This window comes from Tyto alba, unplaced genomic scaffold (genome assembly GCF_018691265.1).
Source record: "Tyto alba isolate M040663 unplaced genomic scaffold, T.alba_DEE_v4.0 Super-Scaffold_3, whole genome shotgun sequence".
Taxonomy (NCBI): domain Eukaryota; kingdom Metazoa; phylum Chordata; class Aves; order Strigiformes; family Tytonidae; genus Tyto; species Tyto alba.
In genome coordinates, this window is record NW_024881304.1 from 446,051 (window position 1) to 462,423 (window position 16,373).

Sequence of the window (16,373 nt, forward strand, 5' to 3'; positions counted from 1 at the left end):
AGCCTTCGGTTGTGTCGTGGTTTGAGCTCAGAGGGCACAACTGAGCAGCTGCTCTCACTCCCCCTCTGCCTCCCCCACCCCCCCAAGGCACTGAGAAGGAGGAAATAAGCCAGGCTTGGGATTTGAGATAGGACAGGCAGGGGTAAATCACCCATTATGGTCACAGGCCAAAGGCCTGAGGGCGTCCCTGCTCGTTGTTGGGGTGCATCCAGGCCAACGGTGCTGATGTCACTGTGGCCATTGTGACCCGCGGGGGACAAGCCTGCATAAAGCATCACTGGGCTCAGGCTGTGCCTCAGCGCGACCTGGTGAGGTGAGGGGAGGGCAGGGGTGGACGGGGCTCGTGCGGGGCTGCCGAGGGAGGAGGGCGGCCCCGTGCCAGGGGGCGCTGGGCCTCTGCTGCAAGCTGACCCGCGCCCTGCTTCTCCCCCAGAGTCAGCCGAGGAGCACTTGGGAGAGACACCCCAGCACTGCGGGGACAGCGACTCTCCCAGCACTCACCGTTGATGTGCGCCATGTCTGCGAGGAAGCAGGAGGCCGCCGACTCGATGGAGCCAGGTGAGAGCAAAGCATCCCTCCCGCAGCATAGCAGAGGGGCTGTCGGGGCACTCAGCGTGGGGCTGAGAGCGGTGGCAGGGGCAGGCAGGAGCTCCCCAAGCGCCCCGGGGCAGGGCCCCTCCGTGCCGCAGCCAGCGGGGCCCAGGCTGGGCCGTGGGCACCTGCTGCTGGGACACCCGTGCCTGCAAGGCCAGCCCTCAGGGCCGCTTGTCCCCGGCCCTGCAGAGGTGAGCTGCTCATTCCCGCTGTCGTTTGCTCTCTCCCCTCCAGCATGCATGCTGTGTGGCCGGGCAGAGGCTGACCCGCACATCTGCGGGAAGAAACTGCAGAAGCAAGGGATCTGCGCCCACGTCTTTTGCCTGGTGAGTGCCCCCGGGGCTCCCTCCAGCTTGCCGACAGGCAGCCCCGGCCACGCTCTCCTCCTCATCACCTCCTCGTCTCCTCTCTTCTGCGCAGTTTTTTGCCACCGGCCTCGTCCGGCAATGGGTCAACAGCGTGGCCCTGATGGGATTCCCCTTGGAAGATATTCGCTGTACAGTCGAGCACGCAGCGCAGAAGGTGAGAACTGGATAAGCTCAGGGAGATCTGTGGTGCCACGGGAGCGATGTGGGAGCTTAGCCCAGACCCCAAGAAAGAAATCCCAGCCCTTCCAAGCAGCTCTGGGACAAAAGTCTCGCACCCAGCAGCTCCACAGAGCCTCCACCCAGACCCAGCACAGGAGCCTCGTGCACCGGGTGCATCCGTGGGCTCTGACCCAGCAGTGGGGCCACATCCTGCGCCCTGCCCGGAGGCGTGGGGCTGGCTCTGGAGGCCCTGAGGCTGCCGCTGATGGGGGCTGCTCTGCTCTTTCCAGCGCTGCTTCGTCTGTGGCGAGAGCGGGGCCGCCATCACCTGCTGCCAGGAGGGCTGCGACCGCAGCTTCCACCTCCCCTGCGCCGTGGAGGGGGAATGCGTCACGCAGTTCCTTCCTCAGTACAGGTACCTCCTCTCCCCTTCTTGTCGCCTCCGGGGATGGACCCAGCCATTCCCACCTCCTCACCCTTCCCTTTCCTCTTGCCTCCCCAGGTCCTTCTGCTGGCAGCACCGCCCAGAGCAGGCAGTGGAGGCGGCTCCGGGGGAGAACACCGCCTGCCTCATCTGCCTGGACCCTGTTGAGGACAGGAAGTCCTACGGCACCATGGTGTGCCCAGTGTGCAAACACGCCTGGTTCCAGAGGGCCTGCATCCAGGTAGGAGCCCTTCCCTCGCCCACGGGGGGGGCACGGCGGGCGCCCAGCAGCACCAAGGCCTCACGCCTGCTCCTCATGTTTCCCCTGCAGGGACAGGCTGCGCGCGCCGGCATTTGCTTCCAGTGCCCTCTCTGTAGAGATAGGCGTGCATTTCTCAAAGAGATGCTCACCATGGGCATCCGAATCATCTTCAGGTTGGTGTCCTGCCCGCCCCACCAGACAGGAGGGTGCCAGCGTTGTGCCGTGCCAGGGACTGCCCCTGCGCTCCCGACCCTCCGCTCTCTCCCCTCAGCCTGGGCTTCAGCTTCACGCAGGAGTCAGAAAGCGGGCAGGGGGGGAAGAGCAGGGACGCCCTGCGTCTGCCTTATGCCGGGGCAGCAGGGGCTCATCCATTTTCCCTTGTGCTTCAGATCCCCAGCATGGGAGAATGGGCACGCAGATGATGAAGAAAATGAGAGGCACAGCCGCTGCGATGCCCGTGAGTGCCTTTGCCCAGGAGGCAGGCAGCACGCAGAGGAACAGGGGTAAGTTGCCCGAGCGGCAACCTGGGCTCTGCCCAGGATCTCTGTCTCGCCAAGGGCTCGAAGCGGAGGGACGGAGAACAAGAGCTCTGCCGGACAATCCCGTGCTGTGGTCACTTTGTCCTCACAGCCACGCACCCGTTTGTTTCCCCAGGCCCTGGCAACTGCTCCTGTGCTGCTCCTGCGCTGCCGAGGGCACCCACAGACAATGCTCCCACTTGGGGACCGGCGCGGCCAGATGGGAGTGCAACAGCTGTGCTGGCCTGGGCACCGGTAAGAGGCAAAGCACCCGGGTGCCCCCGGGCGAGGCCTGGCAGCGGGTGCCCATTCTGGGCTTGGCAGAGCCCCTCTGCTCCAGGGGGGCTGGGGGCACCGCTCTGGCCTCTCCTGCCGCGGGACTGGGGGGCCGTGCCCGTGACCTTCCTGCTCCCCCTTACAGCCTCCAGTGGCAGCTCGGAGGTCACGGGTCCCATCACCGAGAGCCAGTCACGATCGGGGCCGTCCCACAGCTCTCCAGCACCAGAGACCAGCAGCCCCAGCAGCACTGGTCTCCAGGCGCCATCGGGCCTCTCCCACGGCTCCCCAGTGCTTGTGGGCCGCAGCTGGTGCCGTCCACCTGGGCCTGACCGATTGCGGGACCGCTCTCGCTCGCGGTGTCGGGCCCAAAAGCCCTACAGCCGGCGCACAAGAGGCCGTGGCAGGAGCCGCGCACCAGCACCCAGGGCTGAGAGCAGCAGCCCCGCACAGTCGGTGCCGGGATGCTCCCGTGGCTCCCCGGTACCCGAGACCGGCAGCCCCAGCACCCCCAGCTCTGCACGGCTCCAGAGCAGCCGCCGCCCCAGCCGCCCCGGGCCCGTGCGGGGACGAGACCGCTCCCGCTTACGACGTCGGGCCCAGAACCCTTACAGCCGGCCCGGACGCTGACGCGCGACCAGCCCTGCGCCGGCCCTGCCTGCTGGCCCTGATCCCCCACCACCGCTCCAATAAAGTTGACTGTTAATCTCTGCCCTGGGAGATTCCACGCTCCTTTGTTGGCTTCCGCCGGGCCCACAGGGTTGTCTTCTCCCCGGGTCTTGGCAGCACCTTCCCCAGACCTCCCTCCTCGCGGGCTGGCCTTGGCCGGCTGCCCAGCGCCATGGCCGTGGGCTTCGGGCCTCGCTGGCCCCGCAGCCTGCTCCGCTTCCCCGGGGAAAGTTCGAACGCACAAGCGGCAAAGCGCCTCTGCTTTCAAAGTTCCCCTCAGAGTCACCTCTGGAGGTGTGACATGAAGGTTGCTGCAGATGGTGCTGCTACAGTAGTAGCCAAAGGGCATTGGCCTTCCCCAGTTCCAGCTCCTGTCGCCCACCGTGGTTGCTGCTGTACCAGCTTGTCCTGGCTTTGAGGGAGCGGTGGGGTTTTTTGGTAGCAGGGGAGGGGGCGACAGCGCTGGCCCTCTCTGAGAAGCTTCTCCAAGCTCCCCCAGCTCCAAGCAGGCCCTACCTCTGCAGCAGGGCCGAGCCAAGCAGCTCCACCTCTGCGATAACGCATTTAAGAAGGGACCTGGTGAGGAGGAGTGGGACTTGTGAGGAGGACTTGCCGCAGCTGCGTGAACACCAAGGCCAGTGGGGGAACGGAGGAAGAAAGGAGGGGGGAGGTGTGCCAGAGCAGAGTCTGCCCCACTGTATCCTGTGGCGAGACGGTGTCGTGGTTTAGGCCTGGTCCGCAGCCAACCGCAATGCAGCAGCTCTCTCTCCCTTCCCCTCCGGCAATGAGAAGGGACAGAGAGCCAGGCTTGGGGTTTGAGATAGGACTGGGATGGGGGAAAAATCCCCCTTTTATGATCACGAGCAAAAGGCAGACTCGTTAGGGGAAGAAGAAAAAAACATACATTTATTACAGACACTAACAGCACATAACAGAGTAGGACAGTGAGAGGCATCGCCACATCTTGAGAACACCTTCCACCCACCCCTCCCTTCTTCCCGGGCTCAGCTCTGCTCCCGATATCTCTACCTCCTCCCCCAGTGGCGCAGGGGCAGGGAATGGGGGGTGCAGTCAGCGCTGCCACTTCTCTTCTCTTCGATGAGGGGACTGTCCGGAACTTGTTCCTCCTTCTCCATCGTGGTCCCCCTCTCACAGGAGACAGTCCTCCACAAACTTTCTCCGACATGAGTTCCTCCCATGGGCCATTTGCACTTTCCCTGCCCACCAAGGACGGGCTCACACTGTCTCTGAAAGGCAGTTTATTGCCACGGAGGAAGGCAGGCCGTTCGCGCCGTGAGTCCCCAGCTCGCGCTGCCGCTGCTTTTCCTTCTGGAGGCAGCACGTCACCAAAGCGCTAAGGACGACTTCGGGAGATGACGATGTTGGGCCACCTGCGACGCTGAGGTGCCGTCCTGAGGCCCCGTGCTGTGCCCCGGCCACGCGCCGCGTCGGAGCGGATGGGCTGTGCGAGCCCAGGCCGGGCTCCAAGGTGGCTTCTGTCCCCTGGAGCCGGGAGCCCAGGGCCGGCGGCAGCCCTGCAGGTGCAGCCGCAGCGCTGCGGCGCAGAGAGGAAGGATCCCCTTCCCCGACCTGCCGGCAGCGCTCCCCATGCCGAGGGCAGGAGCAGAGCCGCAGCCTGGGCCAGGGCTGCAGCCCTGGGCTCGCACGGCCTGACCAGCACCGGTCGGCCAACAGTGCCAGCCTCGACGGCTGCCCCGCGGGACCTGCCTTTCGGCTCTGCGCTGGCTGCAGGAGCAGCCGCCCCGCTCCCGGGGGTGCCGAGGGCTCGGGCCCCCGCCTCGGCACTTCGCACCCACTCCTGTGAGGCGGCGGACAGCCCAAAGTTTTTTCAGCTGCCCAATGTCATGGCCGTAGGCTTCGGACCTTGCTGACCTGGGCAGCTGCTCTTTTTCCCCGGGGGATGTTCCCACCCACCCCGCACTGTGGCTCTCTGCCCCTGTCCTCGCAGGGCATTGTGCCCCGGCAGGGCCTTCGGGCAGCGCGGGTCCTGCGGCGCGGGCCGCCCGTCTCCCGGCAACGCGGGGCCGCGCCCGCCCGCCCGCCATGGCCCTCGCGGCTCGCCGTAGCGCGGCGGCGGCGGCGGCGCGGCTGGACCGGCGGTGAGTGCGGCGGCCGCCAGGCCTCAGCCGCCCCGGGCTCCCCCGTGCTCGGCCCCGGCGCCGCTGGGCTCCCGCTGGACCCGGACCCGGGGCTGTTCCTTCTGCCGTGGAGCTGGGGGCCGGGCGGTGGGGGGCTGGGGTTGCGGCCGGTCGCGGGGTGTTTCGCCCGGTTTTGGGGGGGCAGTCGCCTTATTGGGGGGGTGCTCTCGTGACTGTTGGGGCTTTTAGGGCTTTGGGGGCTGTGGGCAGACGTGAGGCGCCCCCGGGTTTCAGGGTGGTTGTTGGCATGGAGGGTGCCGCCGGGTGTGGGGGGGTGCCTATGGCTGCAAGGAAGCGCTTGCCTGTTTAGGGAGTGTCTCCGGGTTTGGAGGTGTCGCAGGGCTTGGGACATGCCACCAGCTTTGAGGGTGCTGCCGGCTGTGGGACGTGCCTGGTTTTAGGCTCGGTTCCTGGATTTGGGCAATGCTGCCTGGTGTTCCTGTTGTGGGGGTGCTGCCAGGTTGGCGGTGCCACAGTCACCCACGGGTGGTTTTAGTGCAGAGCAGTTTTGCGAGCGGCGTGGGAGCCTGTGCTGCCCGGCTGTCTCCGTGCCGGCTTCATCCCCGCTGCCCTGTGAGAGCGGCAGGGCTTGGTTGGAGCTGCTGGACAAACCTGTGTTTGCTGGCCCAGCTCCTCAGCCTCCTCGTTTGTCTCCAGTTGGCTCAATTTAAGAGGTCTGGCTTCCCCCCTTGTTGTTTATTCTGCCCTTCTGCTGAAAGCTGCTTGCAGTTGCCTAGGAAAAGGAGTTTAACCTGTGGTCAGTCTCAGAGCTGGGTGTCTTCACTGGAGCCAGTTTTGTGAATAGCACATGGGAGCAGTGAAGGGACAGATGTGTGTCCCCCTGCTCTGCCATTTCTGTGACCTGTTGAAAGCAGCATCTGCTCCAACCGAAAGAAACCCTGGCACTGCAGCAGTGTGTCTCGTACGGTGCCGGTGTGGCCAAGCTGCACCCAGCCTGGGCATTCAGGCTGTTTCAGCAGTGTGGGTACCGGACCAGCCATTCTTGGGAAGAGCTAGGGGCACTCCCTGTTACACTCAGCAGGTGTTTTTAACTTGTCTTGACAGAGGTGAAATGGTCTCTCACATTTACAGTACTTTTAGATTAGTACACATTGTGCTGTCTGCTTGGTAGTAAATGATGTGTTTCTGTTTAGTGTTTTATTCCTTGTTTTGAGTCTGATGCGGATCGTTCAGGGCCATTGAACCAGGCTGGATTTTGCTTTGTTCCTGTGGTTTTGCTCAGCAGTGCTGCAGGAGGGACACCAGGCAGTGCTGCTCCACTGCTGGATGCTGGGGTGTACCTGAGGAAAGGGGCTTTAGGAAATCCTTTCCTGCGTCTTGCTGAAGCTCAGGTGATCTGCCAGTGGAGTTGCCATGGCACTTGCATCACTTGGCAAGTTCACTGACTTTTCTTGGGTTTGCCTTAGTTTCTGCTCTGTATGAGATTGCTGGCAAGCATTTAATTCCCACAGCCTTTGCTCCTGTTGCATCTTCCTGTTGCTCTGCGTGTCACAGAGCAGTTTGTCAGACAGCTGTCTAGTGAACAAGAGAGACTTCCAGTGATGGTTGGCTATCAGGACAATCAGAAACAGGAGAGGGGTATAACCTAACATTTTGAAGTTGGATGGAACTAGCAACTTGAATTTATTCTTTTCGTCCTGGCACGTGTCAGATCAGCTCTGATAGCATCCTTTGCATTCTAGTGATACCAGGAAGGGTCATGAATCTTTAGTCTTGTGGTAGGTTTTCACCTGTAAACACTTCTGCATACTTCTACCTGCATCTGGTTTTGTCCAAAACTTACAGCGGGGTCCTTTGCTTTGCAGTCAGTGATATTCTCTTGTAGTCCAGTTCATCTGCGTATGTCTCATTCCTTCTCCCTCTCTCTCTGTTTCGGATAGCAGAATAATCTAATAACCTGTTAAACAGAAGATTAACCAGGTGCATATTCCTATCTTAAAGAATACAGTGTGGGAGAGAAAGGCAGAAGTGTCTCATCAGGACATGAGTAGAAGTGTGACGTGGTTGCCAGTTTTAGTGGTGTTTGGCAGTGGCGGCCCTGTGCTGGCTCGGTGCTTCTGACTCAAACTCAGTGCAAAGGTTGCCTGTGTTTCTGGCTTGGTTCTGCCTGTGCCTTTGGTTGGAGCAGGGTCTGTGTGCTTGCCCGGAGTGTGGCTTAACACCTTGTCTGCCTTGGGAAGAATTTGAGCTGTTGGACAGGTGGGACTGAAAACAGGGTTGGCACTTAGTTGGCTTTGGGCTCTTGTATGATGTCGTTAGTGCAAGGACTCTGGCTATTTTTTGCTTATCCCTGTTGTTCAATCCAGGTACACCAACCTTCAAAAAAGGGAGAATTCTAAAGGCAGCATCCTCCCCAGCAAGTTTTGTTCTCGGCGTCTGTCCATCTTATGTCCGCTCTGGAAGTGGTGCCTGTGAAGAATGACGTCGAGAGGTGCTGGGACTGCTTTCTCGAGGAAGAACTACAGGCTGAGCACCGAGCCAGAGAAGTCCAAGGTCACAGGTATGGGTCTGTACGTGCCGTGTAAAAGCAGGACCACTGTGGATCGGGTGAGCGCCCCTTGCCTCACTTAAGGTCAGCTGCCTTCCAGTTGCAGTTACGTTGCTGATGTGAGGTGTGGTGGGTCTGGAACTGAGTAAATCCCTGAACTGAGATGAGATTTTGGGAGGGACTCCAGAAGCTCGTGTCACAGTGCCCCTTCTTCAGCACACAGCCCTGCCTCAGGAGGCTGGAGAATGTTACATTGCCTGCCTTTGCCCCATCTGATTTAGGAAGTTCCCCTTCCAGGATGAACAGCTTGTCAAGTTCTCAGATTAATCCTTTTCTGGGAAATTTTGGTACCTGCCAGGTGTTCTGTTTTCTCTTGGATTCACCAATCCAGCAGAAGCGTGCTTATGAGACCACAAGTCTGGCATTTGAGGGCACTGTTGCACCCAGAAATAAAGCACACTGCATCAATGTGACACTAGGGATTGTTTTGCACAATGAAAGCTAAAGTGAGGCATACATCATTAAAGAGGGTTGTGGGTTAGACGAGATGAGCTGCATTTGCAAGCCTTTCTGTCTCAGCATCTTCTAGTGCAGTTAAGAGGCATAGGTACTTAAAAGGTCCCAGGTATGAATAGGATATCAGGAATTGCAATAGTGATAAGATTTTTATTTTTATTTTTTTGAAGTGAAATTGAAGTCCCAGCTCCAGCTTTTGAAGTTACTTTATCTGGAAGTAGCACATCAGGATTCCTGAGGATGTAGTTCTACCTGTGGGGACCAATGTATAGCCTCCCATTTGCTATCGTAGAGCAGCTCAAAGTGGAAAGTGCCCTTGTTGAGAAGATGCACCCCATAATGCTGGACTCTAGGGCTGCTAGTGAACACAGTAAGACAGTGAATGGCTTCTTGAAGCTGTTCTTTCCACTGTGTTGATCTGCAAACTTGAACATCATTTTCCCACAGTTACCAGTTTCCTGCTTGTACATGAAATTAATGTTTGAGTTTACCTCCTGACTCCCTAAGCTTATTTCCTTTCTGTTTTTCACAAGGAATCGTGAACAGCAGGCTGCTGAATGATTATCTGCATCGTGTCTTTACCAATGCTGATGGGAACCAGCCTGCAGCTGCTTACAGGTATTGTACTTCTCATTCACTAGATGGCAAATGATGCTGTATCAGTCCCCAGATATACAGCACTGCAGTGAAAGGAAAGATCTTTTAGTGCCACACAGTGATCTTTGTTAAAAGCACAGCAGCATCGTGTTATAGAAATTACTCTTGACTCTTAGGTCTTGTCCTTTAATAGCTTTTTCAAATTGCAGGGCTTGCTAGGAAGGATTTTTCAGAATTTTTATATGAAAAACCCCATATACAAAATCACTACACAACATTTCTGAAATAAATAGGCAAGTAGGCATTCACCTTATTGTTCCTGTTCCCTCTTTTCTTGTAAGGAAGTGCAAAATGCACAGGTTTTAGGTACAGCAGTGAAAAATAGGTCATCAGTGCTCTGTAAACTAAAGGCAAAGCTATTACTGATATATGGAATACTGTACGTTTCTCAGGCTGTGGAACTGTTGGTACTTTTATTATTAGGAGTCACCAAAGGAAAAGTAACACAAAATTCCTGTTTACTGTCTGTTTTCTTCTGTTTGTTTCCAGTTCTCCTTCACCTTGTATTCCAGAAACTTGTAGGTTTGGATGAGAAGAATTTCCCTTGCACTTAGCTCTTTCACCAGAGGCAAGTCAGACAGGTTCAGGGCAGGTACAAGTGTGGTAGAGTGAGACAGGCGTGTAGCTCCTGCTGGTTGGCAGTGCTGCAGAGTGGCTGGGGTCACATTCCATGGGCTATACTTAGTGCTGCCAGCTCAAATGTGAGCTCAGAGCTGCTAAAAATAGCTCTTGGCCCTCTCCACTCTTGGTGAGCTAGAGTTATTGCGGGGGGGAGGCAAACTGGGTCATGTTACTTTGCCACAAGCTCTGCTGCCAGCGTGCCTTGGAATATTCCATCTGCCCGAGCATTTTGGTTTTCAGTATTTCTGATTTCTTTGCCTGGTGATTAATGACTTGAAAGGAGAGAACTGATAGTTTGTTGGACTGATCTCTCTCTTTTTTTCCTGCCTTCCACCCTTTTCCCTGGGTTTGGTAGAAAGCCCAGTAGCAGTCAGATAGGTCTTGAAAACATTTGCCATATGAGAGCAACTTTATGGTATGACATCTTGTCTTCGAAGGCCTAAATTCCTCATAGAGGAACTCACTGCAAACGTGTCTCTGGCTGTCTCATGCTCTTCTAACCTCCTTCCAGAACTACTCCTCCATACTAACTGCTGGTTAAGCTGCTTTGCTGAAGCCACCTTCTCTCACGCCAACCAAAACCAATTCTTTGATTCCACTTCTGTGCATCTTCACATCCATGAGGCTTTCAAAAGGTCTCACCACAGTCTTAGGGAAAGCCCTAGTCCTGGCAAGTGGGAAGTTGTTCCACAGATGGCTCTGAAAATTGGAAGCAGGGATAGGAGCAACTAGCGACTCTCACAGTAAAAGAGAGTCCTGCTGGGTCCCCTCAAAGACCTGCAACATGACGTGTGTTTTTCTGCATATCCTTCAGAGGCTTGGAAAGGGAGAGAGCATGAGGTGGGAAGGTCTGCTGCTGTCACAAAGCTATTTAGAACAATGTAGAGGTAAGGTGGCTGTGATAGTGAAATGGTCTATGGAACTCGGTGCAGGGGAACAGCCTCAACATTGTGCACAAAATTATGAGCCCTAGGCTGATTTTTACTTCATAGGAGTGAAGTTGGGGTGGGAATACTAAGTCAGAAAAAGGAAGTAGGAAGTTAGGAATTGTTAGGAAAGGGATATAGGATAAAGAAAATCATTATGCTACTGAATAAATTTGTGGCTTACCCTTATCTCAAGTATCATGTGGTTCTGGTCTCGCCAAAGAGTATTTTAGGGCTGCAGAGCTTATGAGAAAGTGTAAGACAAGTCAGATGTCTGGAATGGCTCTTGTACAAGGAACAGCTAAGTAAACTAGCCTTGAAAAGAGAGAACCAGGGGAGGGGCAGTATGAGAAGTTTCTTTAAAGTAGTGGTCCAGAGGGGTTGCATGAGAGACTTCTCAATTTGAAAACAAAATGGTTTTGGCTGTTGTCAGAGAGAGGATGCTGGGCTAGCCTGTCCTTTGAACTGCTACAGCTGCTGATGTGGTCTTCTCTCTTCTTTTGTATTATGAAATACTTGGGGAAAAAAACAAATCCTGACTTATGCCATGTTTGTATGATGCTGACTGCAGCAAAGTCATGGTCCACAGTTGTTGGTAGTACAGCTGGTTTCTTAGTGCCACTGTACTGCAGTACAGTTTTCTTATTGCCACAAAATACTCCCAAGCAGACTGAAAACTTTAATATCCCTTGTTCATGCTATATTTGGTCCTTTGTTCATTCGTTGCCCCAGCACCCTAGACAGCAAATTCCTCAGATTCATGACAAGAAATGCAGATTGACAGAACTTCCCAGTTCATGTCTCACAGTGCAGGACTGTGTGAACACATGTGTCTGGGCTGAAACTCTTTAAAACTTGGAGACAGAGTTTTCTGAAGAGCTCCTGTGCATGTTTATTTCCTAGAAAGCACCTGACGTTCCAGAACCTGCAGGAGCACCTTGACCGGTTGCTAGCAGAGGAGAGTGGCTCTGAAGACAGTCGAGGTAGGAGACACTGAATGTCTGTCCAATTTGTGCTTCTGCTTGTGCTGCTTAATTGGGAGGACAAGTTGTATCATGAAAGGCAGTTTCCTGAGCGAGTGTTGTTCTGCCTGCCTGTGCTCTAATTTATTGTACATTTAAGTCCTGCCCATGATGGGCTCATCAGCCGGCCCTGGAACAGGTCTCCTTGCAGATGGAGGCACCATATTTCCAGGTGAAAATGCCTGGAAAAGCAGTTTTAAAGCACTGGTAATGTTATGCAGAGCCATTGCTGTGACCAGCAGTGTGTGATGCTATCCTCAGTAGGAAATGCAGAGGCTTGTTGACATTTTTTACATACTGGTCTCCATTGTATGTATTCACTTCGGGCCTCAGGCTGTTGCCTGTATTCTTGCTAGCATCGTTTCCCTGAATGAGTCAGGATGTGGCAGGATACAACCTGGCTCCTCTTCTAAAAAGAATTTTTCTTGCTGGCTACAAGCAAAGCATGGTATGTTGGACAAATATTTGGCTCAGAGTTTAGTCTGCTCTTTGAATTCTGCCAAAATAAATTTTCAGGCAATGCAGAAAACTTAACATATGACCTGAATGCTGCATAGCTAAGCCCTTGTGTGTTGCTGTGTTAACTTCCTTTTAAATCTCACTGGTGTCTCCTTTCCTGAGATTCTCATGCTCTACCATGGGTAACACTGTCTTAGTCTTCCTCCACTGTAGCAGAATCCAAGTGCTGTTGTAGTCTAGCTGGAGGCACTCATCAGGTGTACAGCTAAATCCTGCACAACTTTCCCTGACAGGTTTTCTGCAACTCTTGTTTCAGATCAGGTAGCAGAGGGCCGGCTTGGTCCCTCTACTGTGGTGTTGGACCACACGAGCGGTTTTGAGGGGCTCCTGCTGGTTGATGATGACTTACTTGGGGTGAGTGTGATGCTGGGTGCAACAGAAAATGGTCTCATGGGACTAAAAGCACTTTGGGCTTCTTGGTTTGTTCTTCATAACAGATGCCTGTCAGTGTCTTGTAGCGTGTTGTAAACGGAGTCTACCCGCAGGATCCTGGAGGAAATGAGCTTTCCTGGGAAAAGGAGTACCCTTAAGTCTCAGAAAGCTCTGAGCGGAGCTGTGAGCAATTGAAAGGATCACCCTGGCCCAGGGGCTCAGTGAAGAGCTTGGCTAAGCAGAGGAAAGGCCAGCAGCCAGCTTTCCTGTCCCTCCCTCCAGCAGACTGCCTCTTCCTTCCTCCTTCTGGTCTTCTTTAATGATGTCAAGAGGCTGAAGCTGAGGCTTTTCTTTCTCCTCTGTTTCCACTAGTTCCCTGCTTGCTCCTTAGCTGATATTCCTCATGCAGAAAATCAGCTGAAATAATCCATTGGAATTTAATCCTTTCCCACTTCAGTAATTTCTGCACTCCTTTCACCGCTTCCGTGTACACGCACATCCCATGTTCCTGTGCTCATTCCCTCCTTTATGTATCCCTTTTTACCTCTAGCAGGGGAGGTTGCCCTGGTCTCCCCTTTCCCATTAAGCACCTGCTGTAGTTTACCTTGGCTGTACTTATATCGGATCAGACTGGCTTGCCTATGAATTCCTTGTTGCTACCTTCATCTCTTCTTTATGATCTGTCCTGAGATTGAGAGAGCCAGGAGTTAACAGGGTTCAATTTCTGGGCAGCATGTTACCTGCCAGTCTTGGGCTTTAGTCTGGACACCCTGAAATCTGTAGTTTGGTTCTAACTTGTCCAGGATTCAGGCGTCTTTCTTATATAATAGTCACTTTTGTATACCTGTCACAATTCACTGGGAACCTGTCTGTCACCACATTGCCCTTGTACTGCTGCGGTGCTGCATGCTTCACTGGGATTTATCAAGTACAGGTGAGCTGTGAGGAGGACCTGGATGGTTCCCCAGGGCCTGTCAGCTCCAAGTACAACTACTGGGATGGGGAAGATGTCCTGTCTCTTCCCTACACTGTGTTTGTGAATAGCTCTCCATCTTACTTTGGTTTTGAGGGCTAGGATGGAGGGAATGGGTAGGGCTGAGCAAAACTGTCTTTTGTCTGACTATAAAATATCTTTTGTATGTTGGTCCAGGTGATTGGCCACAGTAACTTTGGCTCCATCAGGGCCACGACATGTGTGTATAAAGGTAAGGAGAAAAGCAGGTGATGCTTTGAGAAAACACCATGGGAAGAGTGTGTGGAGAGTTACACATCTAGAAAGCTCTTGAATATGCTGCAATTCCAGATCTTGAGCCCCCTCTTCCCCAGTTCATTCACTAGCTTTTCCAGGAAGTCAGAAGGATGGAGGATTGTGTGATGCTGGAGTGAAGAGGTGGGAGGGGAATGCAACTTTGTGTGCCACATTCTTTCCTGTGGGAGCAATGTCAGATTCTGCTTCTCTAGCAATGAGCCGGGCGACAGGGATTTACTGTGTGGCATGTTTTCCTTTGTTCAGGGAAATGGATTTACGAGGTGCTCATCTCCTCCCAGGGACTCATGCAGATTGGCTGGTGTACTCTCAACTGCAGATTTAATCAGGAGGTAGTGTAACTGCTGCACATGGCACAAGGCTGCTCTGTGTTCCTTCACTGCTTTTTAGGTCAGTGGAGCATTGCATTGGTGCTGTGCTCCTGCCCTGCTGGCATTTTGTGCCCAGAACACACATGAGGAATACTAGATCTTCTGTTTTAAAAATATTTACTAGACTCTGGTCTGTGTTCACAGAATGGTGCATGGTGTAAAAGCCTTGCACACTGGATGTGTTGCTGTGCTCTTGCCGCACGTAGCCACTGCTGTGTGTTGACTTTCAGCTGATGTCTTCTCCAGAGAGTGTGTGGGTCTGCAGTGCTGGCAGCCTGTGTCTCAGGATGGCCCTCAGCAGCTGGTACTACAGGGCTTTTTTGCCCAGGAGAGACAGGCCCACCCAGGCCAGGTCTTCTCAGGCACCTGGTGGGATATTTGATGCTGGGATGTCAGCTGCAGAGTTTCACTAACTTGCCACTCTGTGACATGTGAGAGGGGGGCTAGTGGGCATCCTGGGGGCTGCTTTGACAGAAGTAGGAAGTGTAGGATGTCATGGCAGTACTCTTTTTTTCTGACCCAAAAATGAATAGGGAGTGGTGTATTTCTCTGAACCAAAGATCACAGGCCACTGGGTTCGCTCCTAGAGTGAGGGCTTTTCCCAGGCAGAGCATGTGTGCTGTCTTCTGGTCTCCCCCTTAAAGCCGCTCTTGCAATGAGAGAGATCCTCTGTGCTTGGTCTGGTCTGAGTTTCCTCTTTCATACTTTGGTGCAGGAAGGAGTTGGAGATACACCAGATTCATATGCGTATGATGGAAACAGGGTGCGCAAGTGGAATGTGACTACTACCAACTATGGCAAAGTGAGTATCTGTCCTCCCAGAAACAGGATGTAGAGTAAGGAGAAAGCAGGTGGCTCCTTCTGCTCGCTGGATTCTGCTGGGCCTTGTGAAATGCCCTCAAGCTGTCCTCCCTGCTTTAGTCTGCTTTTGAGGAGGCTGTGTGTTGTACTTCAGGGGTGCTGGACATGCTATGTGGGTGCTTTGTTTAGCAGCCCCAGCAGACTGATTCCCAGCATAGTACTGCTGTTGGCCCCTGGAAGGCTCTGGTTCTCTGTAGCACGTCAGAGGATAATGCAATGTTGGGATAAATACATGTTTGATCCTGTGCATGTTCCTAGTGTGGGAGGGAAAAAAGATCCCAGTCAGTGGCTTATGTGCAGCTTCCAGAAGTGTCTGAAAACACTATGTGAGCTGCTGTGAGAAGAAACTCTCTTCTTCAACCCTGAACCACAAGGGATTGGTTGGGTTGCAGTCTTTCTTCTGATGTGGGAACACCCTGGATATATGTGTAACATTTTCTCTCCCTTTACTGCAGTCTTGGGCAGCAGGAGACATCGTCAGCTGTCTGATAGACCTTGATGAGGGCACCATTGCTTTCTGCTTGTAAGCATCTTTGCCCAGTTCCCTGATTTGTTGATGTCTGTGTGTAACATAAAGATTTCCTCACTGCTCAGCAAGTTGCTGAGCCCTATTTCTGCCCTCTCCCTTTTTAAGTTCCTTGGTAGTTCGAGCCTTTGCTTTTTTGCTTTGTGTTCAGAAACCATCTAAACGGGCTGTTGAGTCTCCTAAGTTCAGGTGAGAGCATTTAGAAGAAAGACATTCAAACTACAAAGTCTGTGTAAAGTTTGCTAGAATTTTGGAGGGGAGGGCATCTCTCGTGATGCTTAATACTGGCTGAGCCACGCTGACTGCTTTTGTGGTCAGTGTAGACTTTGCCTGTCCTAGATTCACAAGGAGCCGCAGAAAGGCTGATAAATCTCCAGCCTGCAACTCCTGTGCACAATAAGCAGAGGCCAGCCTAAATAAGAATTGTTCCCTGGCCCTAAACTACAGTCTGCCACAAGTCAGCCAGAATTAAAAACTGTTAGATGCTCCAGGTCATCTTTTAGAGAAGAGCAGATTGAGAGCATTATCTTTCTACCAGCATCAAATGGATGAGGCCAAAAATGTCACCTGCTTTTAAAATGTCCTGCTAGTTATCTCATAAGGATTTGGGTTGCCCTTGAAGCTAAGTGGGCTCTGCATGTTGTGTAGGCTCCAGCGCCTTCCTGTGCTGTCATATGAAAATGAGAGTGCTTCCCATGGCTGTTACTCAGCAGAGCTGTGACGTTTGCATGCGTGCTGGATTAAGAGTGACAGGAGGCATGACTGACTGATGTGTCC

General features: G+C 53.9%; 2 protein-coding genes across 5 annotated transcripts in view; both read left to right on the top strand.

Annotated features, from left to right (window-relative positions):
- Nucleotides 1–515: 515 nt before the first annotated feature.
- LOC122154073 (PHD finger protein 7-like) lies at nucleotides 516–3,231 on the top strand. Its single transcript, XM_042799874.1, has 8 exons — nucleotides 516–558; nucleotides 829–920; nucleotides 1,015–1,116; nucleotides 1,412–1,536; nucleotides 1,624–1,980; nucleotides 2,197–2,310; nucleotides 2,462–2,580; nucleotides 2,747–3,231. Exons 1-8 carry the CDS (start codon nucleotides 516–518, stop codon nucleotides 3,229–3,231), a joined length of 1,437 nt encoding a protein of 478 aa, XP_042655808.1.
- Nucleotides 3,232–5,322: 2,091 nt separating this feature from the next.
- The window catches only part of RNF123 (ring finger protein 123), a 52,610-nt gene continuing 41,559 nt past the window's right edge, over nucleotides 5,323–16,373 (top strand). For 2 of the 4 annotated variants that reach the window (XM_033004086.2, XM_042799537.1), the window contains exons 1-9: nucleotides 5,524–7,649; nucleotides 7,757–7,950; nucleotides 8,988–9,072; nucleotides 11,562–11,641; nucleotides 12,456–12,553; nucleotides 13,722–13,776; nucleotides 14,085–14,170; nucleotides 14,925–15,011; nucleotides 15,526–15,593. In XM_033004086.2, coding sequence (XP_032859977.1) covers nucleotides 7,869–7,950; nucleotides 8,988–9,072; nucleotides 11,562–11,641; nucleotides 12,456–12,553; nucleotides 13,722–13,776; nucleotides 14,085–14,170; nucleotides 14,925–15,011; nucleotides 15,526–15,593 — 641 coding nt within the window. In that variant the 5' untranslated portion in view covers nucleotides 5,524–7,649; nucleotides 7,757–7,868. The other 2 variants (XM_033004085.2, XM_033004087.2) reach the window with 2 other exon arrangements.

Bases quoted from the DNA above. Each gene is read 5' to 3' on its own strand.
- LOC122154073 (XM_042799874.1), top strand. From the start codon at position 516: ATGTCTGCGAGGAAGCAGGAGGCCGCCGACTCGATGGAGCCAG. The intron at 921-1,014 runs GTGAGTGCCCCC...TCTTCTGCGCAG, and splicing joins GCGCCCACGTCTTTTGCCTG to TTTTTTGCCACCGGCCTCGT. The intron at 1,981-2,196 runs GTTGGTGTCCTG...CTTGTGCTTCAG, and splicing joins GGCATCCGAATCATCTTCAG to ATCCCCAGCATGGGAGAATG.